This window comes from Indicator indicator, chromosome 1, assembly GCF_027791375.1.
Source record: "Indicator indicator isolate 239-I01 chromosome 1, UM_Iind_1.1, whole genome shotgun sequence".
NCBI classification, from domain to species: Eukaryota; Metazoa; Chordata; class Aves; order Piciformes; family Indicatoridae; genus Indicator; species Indicator indicator.
This window is the reverse complement of record NC_072010.1, coordinates 29,002,485-29,026,039: the sequence shown is the minus strand read 5'-3', so window position 1 is coordinate 29,026,039 and position 23,555 is coordinate 29,002,485. Positions and strand designations below refer to the sequence as shown.

The following is a 23,555-nucleotide window of genomic DNA, read 5'->3' as shown; positions in this document are numbered from 1 at the left end:
GGGCGCGGAGTGGTTGGGGATGGGGCCTGGTTGCCCGGCGGCGGCGGGCGGGGAGAGGCGGCTGCGGCCCTGTTTGCCGGTGGCACAGCGGGAGAGCGAGGGACTGCGCGTCCGCCATGGACAGGTTCGCGTGGACTAGCGGATTGCTGGAGCTGGGGGAGACACTGGTGATCCAGCAGCGTGGCGTGCGCCTCTACGACGGGGAGGAGAAGGTGACGGGAGCGGCGCTGCGCGGGGCCTGGCGATGTGGCAGGGCCCGGTGGACCAGGGTTGGGGCAGAGGAGGCGGCAAGGGGAAAGGTTACCGTCGTGTGCCCCCGCCAAGGGGGCGGCAGGGAGTGTGCCTGTAGGTGGGATCGTGCGAGGAGGGGCGAGAGGAGGGATTGTGGAGGGGCCTGGGCTGCAGGCGGAGCATCGATTAGCTGTGGGAGTGTATTTTACTCCTAAGTCTGGCAGGGTTTGGTTCTGTGAGAAGACTGTTAGCGAGGAGATCCAGGCTTTGTGGGACAGAGGAAGGCTTCGGACAGCGTGTGCCACAGGGAGGCAGGGTGGGCATCCCTACAGGGATGGTGTCACTGACATGAAACCTGACGTCTGCTGCTTGGGCTGTGTCGGAGCTAAGGACGCCCCCGTGTTGCTACAGCCAGTGAGCTGTGCTCCTTGGCTTTGACGTCGTGCATGGGTCATGCCACACAAGCGCAGAGTGAGAGGGGCCGGAAGGGATCTCTGGAGCAGGTTGCGCAGAACGGGCTTTGAATGACTTCAGAGACACAGCCTCCGCCACCTCCAGCCTGTTTCAGAGCTCCACCACCATCACTGTAAAGAAGTTACTCCTCATGAAGCTTCCTATTTTCAAGTTTGTGTCCATTACCTCTTGTCCTTTCATTGGGCACCACTGAAAAAGAATTAGCATCATCCTCCTTATGTCCTCTCCTTTATATTCTGTTTTATTTTTGTGCCCTCTTCCTCACTTACCCTTTTTCTCCAGAGACCTCATTCATGGACTTCTTTGCTGACATTTTTTTCTGTTCTTTCTCACCCTGCAATCTTTTCTGCCTCCACTGGTAGGTCGTACTATGGATCAGTGCTATACGCTCTCCCAGTTAAATGATGTGTGATGTCATACAATTCACATTTGAGTCATACTGATAGCTGTGATATGCTCTCTAGTCGTGAAACATGCTTTCTTGCTCTGCGTTTTTGTCTGGACCTACATACTTACATGCTTCTCTTCGCTGTTGGACTAACTCTCCATCTCTTCATTTTTCCGCACCACAGTAGTTGCATAGCCTCATAAAAAGCTCTGAAAACGTACCCCAGGTTTTACAAGTAGGAATCAGTTTGCTAACACATTTTTCACGTACTGATTGCCATCTGATAAGTAAAGGAACTTTTCAACAGTAAAGTGGATAGAAGAAATACTCCTATGTGATAGGCTGGAAGATTATAGACTGTGTAGCATGTTCTTGTTAGATTCTTTTTCTTCTTTGCATAACTTTTACTGTCTTTGTTAGCAAATAGTATTCTCAAGCAAATAACCCTGTTTAATACATTATATTTAAGAATGTTTGTGTATTTTGCATGACACACAGAAGGAAGATCCTTCAGGATTTCTGGGGGGAAGTTACACAGGACAAAAAAAGGAAGTTTTATACTATTTTTCTTCATTTTTTCCTAAGCTTCGTTTATTGTGTTTTCTGAAAAACAGAACAAAAACCCCAAACAAACCCCCCCCTAACAAACAACAAAAAAAGAGAGTGTTCTCAAAATACTGGCTCCTTGAATCTGATTTCTGTGTTGTGGTAATGTGTAATGTTTTTCAAGATCAGTATGTGTGCAGCTTACTAGTTAAATTTGTTGTTGATGTGTTTTATTTTTTCCTGTTTAGGTGAAATTTGATAGTGGAGTATTACTGCTTAGCACACACAGACTAATCTGGAGGGATCAGAAGAATCATGTAAGTCCTACTTTTTTTTTCTATTATGTCATTCAGTTGTTAATTCCATGATAAACAGGTAACTTGCAATGACAAGACTGCGCACAAGAGGAGATTTTTCTTTCCTTTGTGTGTGTTTTGTTTTGAAGTATAGTACATTTGTTTGCTCCCAGTGGAAAGAAAACTATGTACAGGAATGTTCCTTCACCTTGATCTATTTTAATAAAATAATAATAATTAGAAAGGGTAAGAATGAATCCTATAAATTTTCCTTTTTTCCACGGCACAAAAATAAAGGAGAAAAGAGTCTGATATCATGTACTAAAAAACATTACTTTAGAGACTGAAGTTGAAAGTGTCAGGTAAATCATAATGGGAACTCCTCTGCTGTGCTCCTTGTCTTGCAAGACTTTTTTTCCTCACTGTTTTCAAGTCAAGGTTCTCTGATTTCTGCTCCCACCATATAGTCCCAGACCACCATTTGGCAGTATTGTTTTGTACAAGTCTTAACCCTCATGAGTGCTTGTTCCTGTGTTGAACTGTCCATTCAGTAAGTCTGTACTGCTTTGGGGAACTGACTCAGAAGTTAAGTGACAGTGTCAGAACTATAGTGCAGTAATACTGCTGCTGAATGCTTTGTATCATCAAGGTACAGCCAGAGATTGCAGGCTAGAAATGGATGAGAAAGACCACTAACACATGAAAAGCTCTAAGCATAGACTGTGACACTATGCACCACTTTATGGCTGGAGTTGAAGAAGTCCTCCTGAGAACCAGGTGGGATTAAGCTTGTTTTGGACAGAAGCTTTTAGAAACTTAGCCCTTGAAGCCAGAGTTTAGAGAGAGCATGTTCAGATGACAACTTTTCAAAGCAAATTATATTCCTCTTGGACTACTTTTACAAGGCTAGCTGAAGCACCTCTTGCACCAGAAGGCTGTTCCCTACCAACTATCATATCCTTGCTCCAAAGCAGGGAGCTACTAAGAGCCTTCTGAAGGTAAGGTCACCAAGGATGTTCTCACATTGACAAAGCAGTATGTTCTTTATTCAGGGGTTGTTTGAAGGAACAACAGAACTATTTTTAGTACAAATTTTTCAAAATGTTTTGAAAGCTGGTCCCCAGGGTGGGGTTACTGTTAAACAAATCAGGGGTTGATTGTTTATGAGCTATTCTATATAAACCTTTTTTGGCACAGTCAGCATGAAATAAATTATCTCTGCTAAAATTCTTATTTCTTCATCAGCAACTCTTTGAGAGGCAAGCATGTACTACAACATGCACTACTTCTTCTCACTTGGACTTTTTGCTTTTTTGAAGTAACATTGAGCATTATGGCTTAAGCAAGTCTTAAAACTGTCCATATTCTTCTCTCGTTTCCAAGAAAACCATGGCATTTGTCTCTTTTCCCCATCTTCTCCCCCTGCTCCTAAGCCACATAGTTTCTTGCAGTCCTTCAAGATCATCGACTTTGCTAAATTATCAGACAAGAGCTTCAAAGAATAATAAAAATAGTATTGTTTCAGCATATTAATTTAACTCAGGAAAGATTCTGACCTGCTTCAGGCTTGATTAACAGAAGGGGCAGAAACATATGGCCAAAAGGTTGGTAAAAATTACCCAGTTCTGATTAGGGGGATATAAACACAGATAACTTTGGTAGTGTGGTAAGTAAAGCTGATTCTTTTTCAGGCTGTTACGACTGAAACATAGGGAGCACAGTGCCATTTTATTTTCAGGATGAGTTGTTGGCTAAAGCTCAGCTGTTAGATAGCATCAGCCTTAGCAATCTTGGCTATTTTACCTAGAATAAACTTCTAGGGAGAGTCCCTTTTTATTGTGTCAGCAAACTTTTGTAATAAGTGGGGCACTTGTCATTAGGTTATGTAGCAAACCTTTTAACAAAACCAGGCATCTGTGTTTTATAGCTACTGTTGTTACATACCATCTGCACTTGAAAATACAGAAAAACAAAACAAGCAAAAACCCTACAACATAAATTTACATGCCATTTTACATCATAAAATCATTCACAATGTGAGCATGAGACATTAGTAAAAATAAATCCACATAAACTCACAAATTTTTTTTATATTTTTCTGGTTTTGTGTCCCTTCCTCTTGCTTCTCTCACCAGGAAGGGATGATTCTAAGTTCTTGTGCTTACAATAGGTTCATAACATTGTAGCTGTGAACTAAATGAGTCAATCATTTTGACAGTGTGCATACTATATGGAAAGACTCTTGTCATTTTCAAGACTTTTTTTTTTTTTAAGATAATATCATTTTGCCTGTATTTAAAGTGTCCAGTGCTATGTCAGTGCTATGTAGGCATTTTGCAAACAGTAACTTCTATGCAGCATCTGTAAAATTTGGAGCCATAGAGGAGTCTAGATAACTCACTGAGTTTTTAGAACAGGAAGTACAATCCATGTTTTTTTCCCAATGAGAGATTTACTCATTAGGTGGAGTTCCTGCATGTGTACTTCCCTAATTTCCAATTGAATGAGTATTTAATTGTTCCTTGCAAAGAAGAACAATTTTGGTAGTAGGGGTTGAGAGGGTCCCATAACACTGTTCATTGTAACCTAGTGGTAGGCCCAGCTTCATAGCAGATGGAAGAGAGAGGTTCAACGAGGGATTGTAACCTGTCACTGGGTGACTGTCACCAGGCTGTTGTGTGCTGAGTTGCATCAGCTGCTGGATTAAGTCCTTGAATGTGGGACTGAGAGAGAAATTCCTATCCCACTCATAGGGTAGTATAGTTTTTTAGGCATTCGGCATTTGACTGGTACCTTTGGATATTGCTTTAGCTTCCAAAGTAACATTAATATAAAAATGTTAAGAACCAATGTTGTATCCCTACAGGGATAAGCTGCAGTAGTGGAAATTTTCATGTTTAGATTTTGAATTTAGATACTAAAGATCTGTTAAATTCCCAAGTCCTTCTATCAATCTAGCTTAAGGTGTCTAAAGCTGAATGATTGACACTTAAATTTGGGTTTGTGTTTTTTTTTTGTTGACTAGCCACAACTCAATTTCAATTTTGCATTAGATTTCTACTTACATTTCTCTTTAATAGATTGTTTCAATTGTTACAATCATACTTTGTGGGGAGTGCCTCAGGCAGCACCTGTAGAACTCTGTACTGTTTGTTTTAGAGAATGAATAGTCCGGGTATGGCTTTAATGACACTTGTGTTTGATTTGATTATTCCAGGAGTGCTGTATTGCTATACCTCTGTCTCAGGTTGTCTTTATTGAAGAGCAAGCAGCTGGCATAGGAAAAAGGTGAGGTGATAGCCATTGTCTTTTTCATAAGGATGCTTTGCCCATGATGTTATATGAGGTACCCAAGATTAAACAGTAATTCATGACAGGCTCCATTTATAATCTAAGTTTCCAGATTGACAGCCACAAGGACTTGCTTTCCTTCCCTGAGGTCAAATGTGCAATAGAGTCATGACAAAGTGGTGCTTGATGTTATTTGTTAAGTAGTTGTCTTGTAATCATTAAGCAAGTATGTATTCTAGCTTGTCATTTTCATTTGATTAGTCATAAATTACAAAAGTAATTTTGCTGAACCTGAATTTGAAAGCTAATTGTAGTGTTTTGTGTTGCAGAACTGTTTGGGAATGGAAATTCTGCCAGATCCCATGTGACATAACTTTTCATGAATATGTGATTGATTTAAAGCATGGCAATGCTAGCGATGGTTACAAGGAACTCAAGTGTTTCTGCTTACTTGAATAACTAATTCAGTTGTGTTCATGTATATAAAGAAGTTTCACAAGAAAAAGAGGAAAAACTATATTAGCTGGAGAAATATATATATATATAGGTGACATCTGCTTTCACCCTATAGACAGACATGTAAGGTTATATGCAGGAGGCATCCAGAACAAATCAGGTAAATCATTAATTACAGAATAGTAGGAGTTGGAATGGACCTCTGAAGATCAAGTCTAACCCTTCTGCTAGAGCAGGATCACCTAAATCAGATCACATAGGAACACATCCAAGCGGGCCTTGAAAGTCTCCAGGGACGGAGACTCCACCACCTCTCTGGGCAGCCTGTTCCAGTGCTCTGCCACCCTCAAAGTAAAGAATTTTCTTCTCATGTTTAGATGGAACTTAACTATGTTCAAATTTAGGCCCATTACCTCTTATCGTGTCACTGGGGATCACTGAGAAGAGTCTGACACCTGCTTCTTAGATATTTGTAAGCTTTAATAAGAGCTCCGCTCAGCCTCCTCTTCTCTAAGCTAAACAGACTCAACTCTCAAATTTTCCTCATATTCCAGTTTCCTTAATCATCTTGGTGGCTCTGCACTGGACTTTCTCCAGTAGTTTTGTCCTTCTTGAGCTAGGGTGCCCAGAACTAGACAGTATTCCAGGTGAGGCCTCACCAATGCAGAGTAAAGGCGGAAGAGAAACTCCCTCAACCTACTGGCCACACTCCTCTTAATGTATTCCAGGATGCCGTTGGCCTTGGCCATGAGGACACACTGCCAGCTCATAGTCATCCTGTTGTCTACCAGGACTCCCAGGTCCTTTTCCTTAGAGCCTGGAGATACCAAGTAAATGGAGATTCATGAAAAAGAGTTATCAGTAAAATGAAGTGGGAATGGCAGCCTTGCTGTCATACTGTGATAGCAGTCTATGTTCCTAAAATAATGCTATCTCAAGGTTTGTTTTGGTGGTAGGTGTCATTTTAGACTCTTATTTCCACACATGTTGCCTCTGAATGTTGGTTTTGGACAAATTCACATGACAAGTGTGATAGATTAGACACCATATTGAGACCTTTTCCTGTGACAAAGGTAGTGTATTTTGGCAGTAACTACGGCAAGTCAAAAGCCGTGTCAAATGCCTGCTTGATGATTAGTTTTTATCTTAACTAAAAGATGTTTCAGAAATTATTGCTTGAACTGTTAAATATGTGACATTGATTTCTTAAGAATTGATGGTGGCTACATTTTATTGGTGAGATGTTGCTGTTTTAGAGCATATAGTAGTTTTAATGTAAGATCTACCATAATAGTGAGTCAAAGTACTTAAATGCTGGCATACAAACGTAAAGCATTATTTGATGTACTTTAGTTCTTATGTGAGATAAAGTTTATAGAGGTTTTGATTAAATAGTGAACTTTGATTGCAGACTTTTTTTTTTTTTTGTAGTGTATTAAAGAAAGCTGCCTCTTCTCTTTAACTTTTTCTTAGTGCCAAAATAGTAGTTCATCTTCATCCTGCTTCTTCAAACAAAGAGCCTGGTCCATTCCAAAGCAGCAAATATTCCTACATCAAACTTTCTTTCAAAGAACATGGGCAGATTGAGGTAAGTTTTTTCCCATGCAAGCACAGCACATCAGATCTTTAGACATGCTTTTCTCTTTCTGTGTTAATGGTAATTTTCCATGATCTTTCCATGTTTACTTTCGAGGTGGGGCTTTTTCAGTATATCCTTTTTTTGAAGAGAAGCGCTATGAGCCTTCAGGGTTATACAGTTTAGTTAAATAATGCAGACAGAGTTCTAAAAACGCCGAGAGGTATTATTAGGCTTTGTCCTTATTTTAGTAGATTTAATATGATCTTATGCTTCTTTTCTTAATCTTTAAATTCAACACAGGATTTTCCTAAATGATGTCTCTGAAATACGTTAAATGTTTAACAGAGTAAAAGGTGTTTCATTTTAGCTAACCCTCTACTGAAGAGAAATTAAGCAATTTACTCCTAATCATCTCTCTGATTTTATTGCTGAACACCTTTTGTTGTCTCCGAGCTTTGTTTTACTTCTATGTTTTATAAGCCTCTATTTTTTTATTGCTTACCAAATCTCAAAGGCTTTGAGGATTCTAAAAAAAAAAAAAAAACACGTGTTTTTAGAAAAAGGCTTATCCAAAAAAACAGAAATTGCACTTACTGAAGAAATTTCACAGTGCAAGATACTCACTTGAAGAGACTGAGAAATTTAACACTGAAAAAAAGCTGCAGTTGTTCACTGCAGGAAATCACGTTTTCAGTTTGACTTAGTTACAAATGTCTCATAAATGCATGTGCTTGATCAGACTCACTTTCATTTCTTTGTGAGCGGTTTTCAGCTTAGGACAAGTATAGACTTATGCCTAGTTAGAATTGTATAGGTGTTTTGCCTGATCATAACTTTATTTATTTTCATGTTAAAGTTCACGTCTGAAAATTCAACCTTACCATGCTTTCTGATTACCTACTGCATCACTTGCACTCTAATTGTACACTGCAGTGACTTAATGACTTCAGAATGCTTTCCTGTGAACTCTGTACAATCATTAAAATAGAACAGATTTTCTTTCTGGATTTTGGTCAGTGGGATACACATACTGTTAACTAATTAGCTAATGCCACCTTCTGGTGTTAGCAATAAACAAATAAATGTAATCAATCTGTGTTGTCTTTATATTGTGGAATTAACAAACAAAGAGTAATTGGATTGTTCAACTTTCCTTCCTTTTAAAAACATGCAAACCTTGACATTTTTAACTTTAGCATGTTCTGGAACATTTTGAATATCCTAAAGAAGTATTCATGCGAGTTTAACGAGTAGCTACATGGCTTCTCCTCTACCACATGTATTTCTGAAGACTGGACATTAAGAATTCCCATATAATGCATGTTGTACTGTGGATGTTGCTCTGTGAGGCAGTGAAGTTTATTGCATCAACCAACAAGAGGCTAAAAATACCCAGAGGTACTCTGCACAGTTTATGAAACATCTTTTGCCACTCTTTAATGTTTGCAGTTCTATAGACGATTATCAGAAGAAATGACACAAAGGAGATGGGAGACCATGCCTACTGGTCAGACCATTCAAGTTAACAAGGATCCACAGGTATGTGGAGAGTTTCTGAACAGGATCTGTATGTAATCTCATGTTTACACTCCTTACTGCCCCATATGCTGCATCCAGCATGCCTCTCTAACCAACGCTGTGGGCACATGGGGGAATTCAGCCTTATTTCACCTGTTTCTACACTGACTTAAATCAATTTTTCCTTCACAGTTTTCATCTGATATACAATACTGTGGCCTATCTTCCTTGAGTGTGTTTGGACTCGCATAGTTGATAATGAGCTCATTTTTTTTAATATAGTCAGACACACACAAATACTTGTGTAATTATGAAATATAAATACACATTTGCATATAATTTTATACAACATGACAGCTGAATAATGAAGCTGGAAGATTTTTTTTATCCTGTGATTTCATTTTTTTTGTGTGTGTGCCTGGAAGTCATATATAACATACAGCTTTTATATGACTTTGGAACCTATGTATGTTTGATTTCAATGTATATTCTAAATAGGCATCTGTCATGGAGAATCTCTGTCATGTTAGATTGTCTTCTTTATCTGTCTGCATACTTGTATATGTAACTCTGGCAAACATACAGATGTTGTTTCTGTAAATGAATATGTTGAGGATATTAATATATTGAACATAAAGTACTACATGAATGAAATGGGTGATTTAAAGATTATTCAATGTCAAATCAAATGTGTCATCCTTTGTAATTGCATTTGGACTAATGGGGAAGCCTGTGCCTTGTGTCAGTGATCAGTTAATGAAGGTGCATTGCTTCTGTTCGTTAAGTCACATCAAATCTTAAACACGAGTGCTGAGCTTTGAAGGCTGGCACACATACCAGGTACCAAAACACATTTGGCATCAAACAAAAAGTTCACCTTCACTTCCATTCTGATACTTCTCAGCAAGGTAAGTTAGACCTCATTTAACATTGTGTTTCTCAAGCTGTTTCTTCAGGCTGCATTTCTTGTGTCAATTGTGTTCAGAGACACTCCTGCATTTTGCATTTCAACAGCAGTAGTATGGGGGAGGCTTTAACTGAGATGAGCTGGAATGCATCTTTGTATTAATAGCTTCAATACGATAATCTTATTATCTGTCTACTACAGCAAATTTGTACATGCTTTATGCTTACTGTTTATTTGAGTTTTTCACAGTGATTTAAAAGATGTGTTCAAGAAATGCAAGAAATATTGTAGTTATGATATCAGCTCTTTGGGGTAATGTTTCCTGTCTTAATGTAAGTTTTTTCACAGTGAGGTGGATGAGAAAATTTGCTATTTCCTATTTTGATTCCTCTCTTTATTTTCTTTTGCAGGCAGGAAGAATAAGGGCTGTAGGAATTGTAGGAATTGAAAGGAAATTAGAGGAAAAAAGAAAAGAGACTGACAAAAACATTTCCGAGGTAAATACTACTAAAGTTTCAAGGTCAACCACCTGAGCCCTTTCCATTCATTCACACTCTTTAAGGGCTGGTGAGACTATTTATTGTTTTTGTTGAGAAGTTTGAACTGATTAAGAGTGTATAAATTACAGTTATTTACTTTAACTGGCTTTTCAATATATGTAAAGGTACTTCTTTAAGCGGTTCCTCTCAGAAAGGCTGTTCTTTGAAACTAACAGTATGCATTCATAAAATTTGACTTGGTAGAATTAGAAATCTGAGTTCAGTGACTTTTCATCAGGGGAGATAGAACACAAAGGTATCTGCAGAAAGAGACAACTACAAGTTTGGGGGGGGTGGTTTCCTTCTTTTTCCTTTTTTTTTCTTCTACATCTAATTTTGATTTCAATTGAAAATCTAATACATGTTAAGAAGAATACACTAATCCGTGTGTCTGCACATAACTGTGGTGAAGTTAGGTTTTCATCTTATAAATATTCTTTTTTTAATCATTAGATTTTGACTTATAATTACAGTAAAATGTTCTGTGGCCTGGGAATCAGCAAGATGTTGAAAGTATCTGCAAAACAGCTGGGCTAGAAGGAGACCATCCTTTTCCTCAGCAACAGCACAGTAGTTGAATTCCAGACAATAGTACAGGGACAACAGAGGCAATTAATTTCTTCATACATACCTGCAGGCAATATCCTCAAAAATAGTCTAGGTTCTGTCTTGGTAGTAGAGATTACCACAGAGGTACTCATAAACTACATACAACACATTTATTCTTGTGGCAAAGTTTATTGGGGTTCAGTGTGCCACAATATAATAGTGTCCTAGTTTAGAGCGAGACAGATGCTCTATTGCCCCAAAAGGGGGAAAAGAGTGATGCTCACATAAATGGATTGGATAGTCGTGGAAAGTTTAAATGGAAAAGCAATTAACATACTACAAAAACAACAAAGCATTAGTGGTGAGCATATCCAAAGCATACAGAGTTCCTTTACACCACACCAAAAAGCCTAGTGCTTCCCTTCTCCCCACCTGGGGTGCACCCAAAACCCTCGGGGCTCTTTCTTCCCCTCCATTGCTAGGCAGGTCTCAGGCTGGCCAGGCCTGAAACTGCCACCCCCTCCTTCTTCTGGAATTAGGCCTAAACAGGCCAAAGAAGCCTGAGGTACTCCCTCACTGTCAGCTGATAAGAAAGCATCTTCCACAGGAGCAGAGAGGGAAGAAAGAAAGACAATGACTTTGCAACCAGATTTATAAGGGTGCAGGATTTACAGGTAGAAACACACCATTTCCTGTGTCTACCCATTAGGCTGGACACTCTGGACATTGGAGGCGTAATTCTGTGGCTTCAGTTTAGGAGGCACCCAGCCTAAACTGTCACAAATAGGCATTCCGCTCCACTAATGGACTACCAGAGTTCTAGTCATGCTAAATAGCATCACTGAACTAAAACCCTGCCTTGGAACAGTACTCATTGTGCTGCTCCTTGCCAAAGAGGCTTTTGTCCAGGGAGAAAGTAACCGTAACAGGAGTTTCGTAGATTTATGGAATGGTTTGGATTGGAACGGACCTTAAAGATCATCTAGTTCTAACCCCCTGCCATGGGCAGGGACACTTTCCTCTAGACCAGGTTGCTCAAGGCCTCATCCAGCCTGGCCTTGAACACTTCCAGGAAGGGGACATCCATGACCTCTCTAGGCAACCTGTTCCAGTGTCTCACCACCCTCACTGTAAAGAATTTCCTTCTAATATCCAGTCTAAATCTACTCTTCTCAAGCTTAAATCCATTCCTCTCATCCTATCGCTGCAAGCCCTCGTAAAAAGTGCCTTAATGACTTTCTTGTAGGCCCCTTCAGGTACTGGAAGGTCACTATAAGGTCTCCCCAGAGCTTTTTTTTTTCTTCAGGCTGAAGAGCCCCAACTGTTGTAGCCTGTCCCCATATGGGAGGTGCTCCAGCCCTCTGATCGTCTTTATGACCCTCCTCTGAACACAGTCCAGCTGTTTGGTGTCCCTCTTGTTCTGGGAGTCCCAGAAATGAACACGGTACTCCAGATGGGGTCTTACAAGAGTAGAATAAAGGGGGAAAATCACCTGCCTCATCCTGCTGGTCACACTTCTTTTGATGCAGCCCAGGACATGGTTTGCCTTCTGGGATGTAAGTGCACATTGTCAGCTCATGCTGAGTTTTTCATCAGCTGACACCCCCAAGTCCTCCTCCTCAAGACTGCTCTGGAGACATTCCTCACCCAGCCTATATTTGTACTTGGGATCACCCCTACCCAGGTGTAGGACCTTGCGCTTGGCCTTGTTGAACTTCATGAGGTTGGCTTGGGCATACCTTTTGGCCTTCTGGATGGCATCCCTTCCCTCTAGCATGTTAGCCAGACCACACAGCTTGGTGTCAGCCACAAACTTGCTGAGGGTGCACTCAATGCCACTGACCATATCACTGACAAAGATGTTAAAAAGCACCAGTCCCAGTACTGACCCCTGAGGGTCACCACTTGACACACTGGTCTCCATTTGGACATTGAGCTGTAACTCTTGAGTGCAAACAGAGAGTTTAGGAGTGTTTCTCACTTCTTACTCAATGTCAGGCTTCACAGGGCTCTGAGCAACCTGGTCTAGTTAAAGATGTTCCTGCTGACTGCAGGGGAATTAGACTAGATGACTAGAAGGTCCCTTCCAACCCAAACTAGTCTGTGATTCACTGCTCTCATGCATAAGGAAATTACAGTACCTCTGCAGGCTGTGTGCTGTTATGGATACTGACAGCATTCAACGTTTTCGTCTTTGTTTATGAGGAATGTAATGAATGAAGTTCTTTCTGTGTGTAGTTCAAAAGGTATTGTGGCTACATGCATGTGTATATAGTTCAAAAGGTATTGTTTGGTTATTTTTTCCTTTAGTAGCTTCGTCAGAGAATAAAAGAAATCCATTTCTGTGTGTTGTATGAACGGAGGAAAACCGCAGCTTGTAAAATCCTGCCTTCCTCCTGCCTTCCTCCTGCTTTAAATGTTATAAATGACTTAATTTAAAAAATGGTGCCCTGGCTTCCAGGAAAAGGCTTCCTGCATCTGCTGTTCACTGCTGATAAGAATCCAGTTCTTTAGCCTTTTGTTTATCTGAGGAAGTTCCTGTTAGGTGTGTGCACATTCCCCTTTGTTTCCAGGCTTGCCCTCGGTGAGTCAGGCAGGGGAGGAGTTAGACACAGCATGCTGTTTATTTAGCTAAATCAAGGGTTCTTTTGATGAATGATGTTTTCATGCAGGTTATAGAGATTAGAAATAAGCTGGGAAGGGCCTTGCTGGAAAACTTTTTGTTGATATCATATACAACTATAGCAGAAGGTCTTTGATTTACACTAGAGATTGGGGCATCTATTGTAAATTATTGAATTTGGCAGATTAGGAAGTTAGAATAAAGAGCCCAAAGAGAAGCTTTTGTTCTGATAGTGGTAGATTATTCTTATATGATAGTATATTTTCTTTTCTCTCCTTGGGCCTAACTTCATCCAACTTTATTTTGGGTACCTGACTTAGGTACCACCTGCTAAGAGGCTAAACTTTTCCAGACAGTGGAGGAACATTGGCACCATTGGGAGGGATTCATACGAAAAGCAAACCTTGTCTCTTCCTGGAGGCATCTCTTTCTCTTCTTTGAGTGTTGAATCTCAGACCAGTAAGCTTCTAAGTAAGGCTTCTAAATGTAGATGGGAACAATTGGGTCTTCTGTGCAAATTCTGCTAAAATGTGTCTTTCTAGTGGGGTCTTAGTCGGAATATGCTAGGAATCACACAGAGGCAATGGCTAGAAGCTAAAGGCAAGATGATGTATTCTGAAGAACTTCTTGTTGCTGGAAGGGTTAATGGTGCTGTCAGGTGAAATTCAGCTGGAAAAGCTGAGGAATTTTTCTCACACCAGTTCAAAAAACATGTCACAACATATTTGAGAGGAGTGGGTGAGAATATCTGAATGTGTATTGCTGCGTATAGGAGAAATGAGAGTTGCTTTTAAATAAATTGCGTTTATCTATTTGCTGATTTGTTGTGGTTTGTTTTGTTTTGGTTGGTTTTTTTTCATTAAATTTTTAATGTTAGTTAGTGGTTATCATTACTAAAACTTTTTAATTTCAGTATACCCTCAGCTGTTTTAAAGTGCATTTTATTTAAGCCTAAATATATTCTTTGTTGGTTGTAGTTACTGTGAGTAGCATAGCAGTTTGCTAAGCTTAATAGACTTGATATATAATTGTGGTCCTATGATGGATGTCCAGTTTATTATATATTTTTTTTGTTAAAATAAAAGATTTCTTAGACTAGAAAAAAAATGCTGGTTTTGTGCAATTTTCCCATGCTCCAGCAGGTACTTTAGGGTTTGGGTTCAACAGCTAGAGTTTTCAGAGGAGGCTTTTTATCTAGTTTTTGTCTTAATTTGTTTAAATCTGATTATTTGTCTCGTGGACCTTAGTTATTTTTTTTTAACTGTTTTTTGTTGGTTTATGCCAGCACCACTGTTCCTGTGTATGCAATACTTAAATGAAGGATGTTGCCCCACATTTTCAGAGATTCCGTCCCTTCAGTTAAGCATACAAGTGAAAGCAATACACCCTCTTCCTTGCTCACTTGAAATGACTATTTCTTACTAACTTAGTAACATCTACTGGTTAAAATTGGCTTCTCAGGAGGAGTACTTCTGTAGCTTTATGGCTGGCTTGCTGCTAGCCAGAAACAAGAGATATTCTTTTGTGAGGGTTAACTGTTGGAAGAAAACCTACCATTGCCACTAAGAAACCTTCCCCCAGCTTTTAGGTCAGCACAATGAACTGGGACAGCTTAATCTTTTCTGGGCCTCAGTATCTCATTGTTCCTTCCTATCATACAGATGTCATAAATCATATTTAACTAGTGGTCACATAATAGAAGCGCATGTGACTGTTTGGTTCTTTTCTTTATTCTTTGTTGTTTATGGATGTTATAATTTTGATTTTAAGACCTAGTATAAAACTATAGGATATCTAATGTTGTAACATACTAATCTAAAGGGATAGCAGCTCTTAGGAGTAGCTTGGATAGGTGAACAAGGGCAGCTCACTGTATCCATGAAGCTGAATGCCATAATTATACTGATCTCCTGTGTCTGCATTTCATTTCAGGCTTTCGAAGACCTTAGCAAACTGATGGAGAAGGTATGATGTGTCACTTACCCGAGCAGACTTATGCTTGTTTCCCCAGTTTTAAGTGTGTTGGGGTTTTTTCTGTTGAGCTGGGTGTTTGACTATCTATGTGTCTTTCTTGGTAGGCTAAGGAAATGGTGGAATTATCCAAGTCAATCGCTAATAAGATTAAAGAAAAACAAGGTGACATCACTGAAGATGAGGTAAATGAATTTTGCTTTTAAAGTCAACAAAAACGTTCCTATGCAAAACAAAGTTATCCATTTAATACATGTAATCTTAATGAAGGGCACTTCAGGGTTGGGTTTTTTTGTGTGACTTACTTGTTTAGTGTTAGCTTTTCTTTGATCCTTTCTTAAAAGCAAAGATTTTACTGCCTTTGTGGGTTGTTTTTTTTGGTATTTTTAACCTCCACTGGTAAAATATAAGTTAAGTGTTGCATTCTCTTTGCTAGTAATTGACTTTATTGGTAGTAAATGGAATGGATTTATTCACCAAAACTGTCTTAAAATAATAAAATCAAAGACTTGTAAAAACCAGAATCATTCCCTACCTCATGTACTTTTACATTTATTGATTTGTTTAGACTATTAGATTCAAGTCCTATCTACTGAGTATGGGTATAGCTAATCCAGTTACAAGGGAAACATATGGATCTGGTACACAGTACCACATGCAACTGGCAAAGCAACTAGCTGGAATACTGCAGACACCATTAGAGGTAAAGTACCTAACTGCACAAGCATTTTCTGTCTGTGTTTCTGAATTTTGATGTAAACATGTTTTGCTTGTAGTATTGTGACTCTTTTTAAAGTCTGATCTAGCTGCACAACCTCATATTCAATGTTTGTGGAAGGAAGATAAATCCTTTTTCTGAACAGGAAAGTTTAAAATATATGTAAGAATTTATCTTTGCAGTAATGACACCTCAAATTATAATTTGCAAAATATCAATGATATTTAGAAAATCATCCTACCAGTCTTTCTTCTATTTAAACAGCCCTGTGTTCAACCCTTGCTGCAGAATTATTACTTCTTTAAAGAAAGAGTGAAACAACAGTGACTTGGGAAATACAATTAGTCAGTCTTTAAGCCACTTAAAAATTACGTATTTTTGCAAATATAGCACAGAGTTATTACATAGATTACCACCCCTTAATAATACCTTATGTTTTAATGTATCTGAGGCTATTACATAGTTCAGGATCCTCAGCAAAAAATAATGTTTCATGCTGTAACTTAGAGTAGTATCTGAGAGCCAATGCATCAAGAAAGGTGTGTCCAGCAGGTCTAGGGAAGTTCTTCTTCCTCTCTACTCTGTCCTGGTGAGACCACACCTGGAATACTGTGTCCAGTTTTGGGCTCCCCAGTTCAAGAAAGACAGAGACCTGCTGGAGATAATCCAATGGAGAGCCACAAGGAAGGTTAGGGGACTTGAGCATCTCCCCTATGAAGAGAGGCTGAAATTCCTGGGGCTATTTAGTCTTGGGAAGAGAAGACTGAGAGGGGATCTCATAAATGTGTATAAATATGTGAGGGGTGGGTGTCAAGTGGAGGGGGCCAGGCTCTTTTTGGTGGTTCACAGTAATAAGACAACAACGGGTTCAAACTTAAACATAGAAGGTTGCACCTCAACATGAGAGGAAACTTCTTTACAGTGAGGGTGACAGAGCACTAGAACAGGCTGCCCATGGGGGTTGTGGAGTCTCCTTCTCTGGAGACTTTCAAAACCCACCTGGATGCATTCCTGTGCAGACTACCCTAAGTGATCCTGCTTTTCAGGGTGATTGGACCTGATGATCTCTTGAGGTCCCTTCCAGCCTCTGATACACTGTGATACTGTGATGTCTACTAAAAAGCATACATATTACACTGTTTCTGTGCAAAGTAGGTGAAACTGTGATCAGCATGGAAAACTGAGTATGCCTGCAAAGTAAAAGCAGTAACTTGATAGACTTAATACATTGAAACTCCTTATTTCTGTGATTTTTATTCTCTGCTTTAAAGTCAAAGCAATCACTATTTTGCATTTTAAAATGATGAGAGAAAGATGTAACAGCTTACCTTTGATGCTAGAAATGCATGGTATTGCCTGGGTAGTTTCTGCATTTCTTCATTTTCTTCGTGTTTTCATTTTTTCATTTAACTCCTGTTCGCCTGTTCAGTCAGTCAAACGTAAGCTTGTGCCTGCTAGATTAATGCTATTTCTCTTACCAGTCTTGTGCTTAATACAGGAGCGAGGAGGGATCATGTCTCTTACAGAAGTGTACTGCCTGGTAAATCGTGCACGAGGATTAGAGGTGAGAAATTGGTTTTGTAAAATGTTTTATAAAATGCATATCAGTGGTGAGGTAACTCAAGAAAAAAGAGGAAAAATGCTCCCTACCAATTGCTTATTCTACCTGTCTAACAGCATGATCAACTTTATTAAGATAAGGGAGTTTTACCCTTTTTCCTTCTTCCATGTAATGTTGATGTATCCTCTGAGTTGTTGTAATGTATGCTTCTTTTACAAGACCATATGAAAGAGAAAATCCATCCTTATCTGGAAAGAAAACTGAAATGACAGAGAATATTAAGTAATGGTGAAAGGCTTGTTTTGTTTTGTTTACAAAATATGTCAATTCTTTCTGTAAGGAGGGCAAGAAGGATTATCATAGAACACATAGAAGTGGTACAGAGAGGAGCACAAAAGTCAAGAAAACTGACTGCACAATACAAAAGAAGAAAATTAACAATATTGTGTAGCCTGGTGTATTTTATAGCTGTCGTTACTAAAACTGTTTTGGTATTGTGGTCTGTATTTGAAAGGCAAGGTGTGAATAAATATGTTTTACTATTTTAACAGTTGTTGTCACCAGAAGATTTAGTAAATGCTTGTAAGATGCTGGAGTCACTGAAATTACCATTAAGGTAAGAGCTTTACAGATGCATTTAGAAAAAATGTCACTCACAAGTCAGAACATGGTAGTTGGATGACTTAATATCTTACCTGCAGTATGTGTTTTGTTTTGGTTTGTTGTTTTTTTTCCTAAACAAAGGATGCTTCCAGGATGCTGCTGTATACACTATACACGCAAATATGACCACCTTTCACTTTGCTAGGAAGACAAAATTATTTTCACTTCCAATACATTTATTTTCAGACTGGGAAAACTGTTTAACTAATCCCAGCCATATGCCCTGCTCTTTTCAGTCTCTTCAGATTTAGAAGATGCTTTTAGTGTTTAAAGTTCACTTTACAGAAGTTTTGGGGGTTTATTTCCCCACTGTTAAAACGTGGTTGTAGGTGTGGATGCATTGGAAGTGCAACCGTAGGTGATGCACACAGTGTTTTTAGTTACTTTGATTCTCTCTTTTGATTTTAGACTTCGGATATTTGACAGTGGTGTGATGGTGATTGAACTCCAGTCTCATAATGAAGAGGAAATGGTAGCTTCTGCGTTAGAAACAGTAAGTGTGCTTCATTTCTTTTAAGTGTTCTGACTCTACTGGGGAAATTTAAACACATTAACTATTAAAACTTGAGGTACAGGATTTCCTTGTGAGGTTTTGAAATACAAAATACTCCATTTCGAAGTCTTCTAACAGTAATACTTAAATAGCACTTTTCATCTTCAAAGTACTGTGCAGGCAATAATCTTAGTAATTGCTTTCTCCTTAAGGAACAAATCACTTTTCCATCTCTTTTCAAACGCTGTTAACCCTTCAGCCTTTCTGCAGATCTTTTGTACTGTGGAATGAAATTCATGGCATGTATTAAGGACTTCATTTAACAGAAGTGGACTTCAGACACTGTACACAATGTGCTTGAAGGCAGTAGAAGTAGCTCTTGAATGTTGATACAGGCAGTTGTTTGGTTTGAGTTTGTTTCATAAAATAGTACATTGTGTGAGTAACAACGTGTCCTGAGTTTGCTGTTACAACAAGGGCTCAGTAGGAGAGTAGCGTGTTTAGAATTGAGTTAGCTTTATCAGGAAAAGAATTAGTATAAATTTCTCACTGTGGTAAACCTTTGTGGTCTTGCTACCTCTGAACTCCTTAAAGCCTTACTATCCCATCATGTGATGCATTTTACTGTGTCTTTTCCAGTGGGATGTTATTATTTTTTGGTTTTCATAAAGTTGAGTAAAGGCCAATTTGGTGTATCCAAAGTTAAACAGCAAAGTCAAAGACTTGACTTAAGCAGCCAAGAAAAAGTCTTGCAGACACTTTCTTGATGCATGAGGTAAACTCTTCAGTGCTTTTGCATGATTGTTACCATATAGCTTTCTCTCATTAAAACCTTTTCAGATAAGAAAAATGTATTTAGCTATCTGAAAGGTTCCATCCTAAATTATCAGAATTAAGATGCTTAAATCTTTGCATATGAGTTAATCCTTTCAGTTTATTTTCTTATATTAACAGAAAAATACCTAGTCCATTTTTTTGCTGATTACTTTTGTTTCCTCATTAAGCTGTTGCTTTCAGTAAAAGTGCTTATCTCTTTGAAACAAAAGTAAAGACCTTCTCTTGATAATAAATGAGGTCAACTGCAAAAAGCAGCAGATGGTGGATTTATCACAGAATCACAGAATGTTAAGGGTTGGAGGGGAAGGATCATCTAGTCCAAGCCCTCTGCCACAGCAGGATCATCTATACCAGATCACATGGGAGCACATCCAGGCAGGTTTCGATTATCTCCAAAGAGGGAGACTCCACAACCCCCCTGGGCAGTCTGTTCCAGTGTTTTGTGACTTTCACAGTGAAAAATTTTTTCCTCATGTTTCCATGGAACTTCCTATGCCTCGACTTCCACCCATTGCCCATTGTCTGGTCACTGGGCATCACAGAGAACAGGCCTGGCTCCATCATGTTGCCACTCACCCTTTACATATTTATAAACATGAATTAGGTCACCCCTCAATCTCCTCCTCTCCAAGGTGAAGAGCCCCAGCTCCCTCAGTCTCTCCTCATAAGGAAGATGTTCCACTCCCTTAATCATTTTTGTGGCTCTGTGCTGGACTCTTTCAGGCAGTTCCCTGTCCTTGAACTGAGGGGCCCAGAAGTGGACACAATATTCCAGATGTGATTTCACCAGGGCAGAGTAGAGGGGGAGGAGAACTTCTCTGGACCTGCTAACCACACTCCTTCTAATACATCCCAGAATGGCTTTGGCCTTCTTGGCCACAAGAGCACATTGCTGGCTCATGGTCATCGTTCCATTCACTAGGACCCCCAGGTCCTTTTCCCTTTCACTGCTCTCCAGCAGGCTAGTCCCCAGTCTATTTATTACCAAAATGTCTTTTTTCTTTCATTTTCATAGAAAAATGTAAGGGAAAGGCTTTGAATGAGGAGGGCTAACCCATAAGGGAAAGGGAAGACAAGATCAAACTTGTGGCCAAGAGCACCTTGTGCTTACATGTACAATGTACAGTAACATGAAACTTCTGAGGAAAAGCAAAAGGAAGTCACAGGGTTTCAAACAGAAGAGAGATGTGGTTTTGAATAGCTGGTGAAGACAGGAAATGACATGGAAATCAAAGGAACCCAAAGTCACCTTTGATGAGAGTAGTGGTTTGGGAAGGAAAGATAATTAATCATCCATATGCATATTAGATTGTGTAGCAGACTTCCATTACTCAGATTTATCACTCAGCTTCATAAAATCTCAAGTCAGGACTAATCTAATCTGAGTTTCTGTAAAAAGATTACTGCTGAGAATGACGCAGAATGCAGAATAGACCCCTCCCCACCCAGGTCTGTGGGAAACAGGAAATGGCAGCTACATCGGGATGTACAAGTTTGCATGAACCTGAAGCGATGGAGAAATGGAAAAATTACTAATTTGTAGAGTAATAAAACATGCTTATATGGGAAATTCAATGCAGTGATAAATTACACTTCTTACATACTATTTTAAGCATCCACAAGTCCATCCCGTGTGGGAAGGTTTCATTTTGGCATGTGTTAACTAGCATGGTTGAGACAATGGGGTCAAAGTTTTGTCTCCCAAGACTGAACCTCTTTTTTGTGTCAATGGAATGTGATGCTGGCTTCTTGTGATGGCTCTAGTATGGCATAATACAGGGTGGAGTACTAAGGTTTGGTGATTTTTCTGCAGGCAATGGGGATATTTAAATTATATTAAATAATTTTTTAAAAAATCTCCACTTCCATCTGAGATGACTTAAATTTCTAAATTGATGACCTGCCCTAAACAGGTTTTTTATTTCTTCATTTAGGCTTTGCTGAATCCTAATCACTTGGTTTAGTTGGGCTGTGTAAATACTGATTGTGATGGTATACTGCTGTCTGAGCTATTCTGATTTTTATTTTGTCTCAAGGCAGCTTTGAAAAAAAAATCTGAAGGAAAGAGTACCATGTGATTAATTTTTTTTCCCCTTCAGATTTAACTCTTTTCTGTGTTCCTTTTTCTATACTTGGCAGTTTTCCCAGGATACAGTAATGAGTATTTTTAAGAGGAAATACTATTATTTGTACTTTGTAAAAAAAAAAAAAAAAAATGCAACCTAGTTGTCTTTCCAAAGGATTTGTTACCAATTTGCCATTTCAGAAGGCTAAGCATGATTCAGTATCTGAGAGAACTTCTTGTTCTTTTAATGCCACAGTTTATTTGTGTGTTTGATTTTTGACAGGTATCTGAAAAGGGTTCTCTCACAGCTGATGAGTTTGCCAAGCTTGTGGGGATGTCTGTTCTCTTAGCTAAAGAAAGGTGAGTAAGAATTGCTCTTTTTAATACCTTTGTTATCATGTTGTCTTCAAGTAATACAGCATCTCTTCTTTTCCTCTTTTTAGGCTGCTTCTTGCTGAAAAAATGGGCCATCTTTGCAGAGATGATTCAGTGGAGGGCTTGAGATTCTACCCAAATTTATTTCTGACACAAAGCTAATGTAGTTTGTGTACAGTTTGTTCTGTAACAGTTGAACAAGAGATCAGAGGGCATAACCCTTCCAACAACTGACTTTAAAATTTTTATTTTTGTTAGTTAGCTGCAACAGTGAACATTGTAATACTTCACGGTTCTCAGGTATTTCAAGTGCTGAATCCTCCTATGTGGAACTGAAAGGAGGTAGGAATCACTAAGTCAGAAGCATGTGAATTGTCTCACACCAGCCAGCTCATGTTTCAAGTCTTGTTTGATGTGCTCTGTAGTTTCTCATTTCAAGAGAAGTCAGATGAAGATTCCACACAAGTGAAAGTGGAGGGAATATCCCTGTAGTCTACCATGAGGATCAGCACCCAGAAGACAGGTTACTGCATACTCCAGTTTCAGTTTGTTTATGTATAGAGCAACAAAGTGGACAGATGTATCCGTAGTGATAAAAAGTCTTTAGTGTGTACTAAGGAATAAACCCAGGTAGAATAACCCCTTCTCCTTGAAGTGCTGAACAGTTTTCTAAGAGAGGATCTGGGGGTTCTTTTTACTTTGAGACAGAACCTGCTGCAGGATATATTAACGTGTGCTGTGTGAATCTAGAAAACACAGGGTTTATTTTGTCATGCCTTATGCTAATATCTCAGATAGAAGTATTGTTAGCACAGACTTCCTCCCTTCTCTTTCCTTGCCATCTTCCTTCCTGTCCATTATGTTGCACTTTGGGTGCCCTTTTTCTGTCCTCCTTTTATGTAACAGAGTGCAGTAGCCTCCCATCACTCTATCAGGCTCTTCTTTAATGTGCTCAGTTTTTATCTTGCACTTCTAATGAGAGACCATTTGTTTATCAGCCTGTTACCTGCTTTGGACCAACAGTTCATTTGCTTATATCTTGTATGTGAAAATTAACATGATGTCAGTGCTGAAGGGATGAAGAAGACTATCACCCTATGTTTAATAGTCAAAAGGTATTGTATCATTTGGTATTCCTCACCTTGTGTTCATACTGAATGCAATTTGATAGTCTCAGTTTGCATAACTCCAGTGGAGTTGTCACATTACTTGAAGATCTGCTGTCATGGTAATGATAAGTGGATGTTTATGATCCACATAACTTAAATTTTTGTGTTTTGAAGTGACCAGTTTTAATAAATAACAAAATTCAAGGTATGGGCAAGGACAACAGATAGGTGACTGTGTTGTGGTTGTCATGGACAGATTCAGCATTACAAAAAAGGAGAAATAGGCTTTTAAGATGCTGAAAATATTTTCAGAACTATTTGAGTGTTACCACAGACAAAGGTTAAGAGCCTGCCAATAAGGAGTCC

At 39.1% G+C, this 23,555-nt stretch overlaps 1 protein-coding gene across 2 annotated transcripts; it reads left to right on the top strand.

Annotated features, from left to right (window-relative positions):
* The first annotated feature begins 116 nt into the window (after positions 1-116).
* VPS36 (vacuolar protein sorting 36 homolog) lies at positions 117-22,252 on the top strand. Of its 2 annotated transcripts, none has more exons than XM_054383388.1 (14): positions 117-185; positions 1,888-1,956; positions 5,153-5,223; positions 7,156-7,270; positions 8,711-8,800; positions 10,097-10,183; positions 15,330-15,362; positions 15,476-15,553; positions 15,937-16,071; positions 17,585-17,650; positions 18,199-18,263; positions 18,719-18,803; positions 21,989-22,065; positions 22,149-22,252. In XM_054383388.1, exons 1-14 carry the CDS (start codon positions 117-119, stop codon positions 22,240-22,242), a joined length of 1,134 nt encoding a protein of 377 aa, XP_054239363.1. In that variant the 3' UTR covers positions 22,243-22,252. The 2 variants fall into 2 exon arrangements, with proteins under 2 accessions (XP_054239363.1, XP_054239356.1); XM_054383381.1 differs by having other exon boundaries at positions 117-212.
* The last annotated feature ends 1,303 nt before the right edge of the window (positions 22,253-23,555 follow it).

Coding starts and splice junctions, on each gene's coding strand:
- VPS36 (XM_054383381.1), top strand. CDS start 117: ATGGACAGGTTCGCGTGGACTAGCGGATTGCTGGAGCTGGGGGAGACA. Junction 8,801..10,096: donor AAGTTAACAAGGATCCACAG/GTATGTGGAGAG, acceptor TTTCTTTTGCAG/GCAGGAAGAATAAGGGCTGT. Junction 10,184..15,329: donor CTGACAAAAACATTTCCGAG/GTAAATACTACT, acceptor ATTTCATTTCAG/GCTTTCGAAGACCTTAGCAA.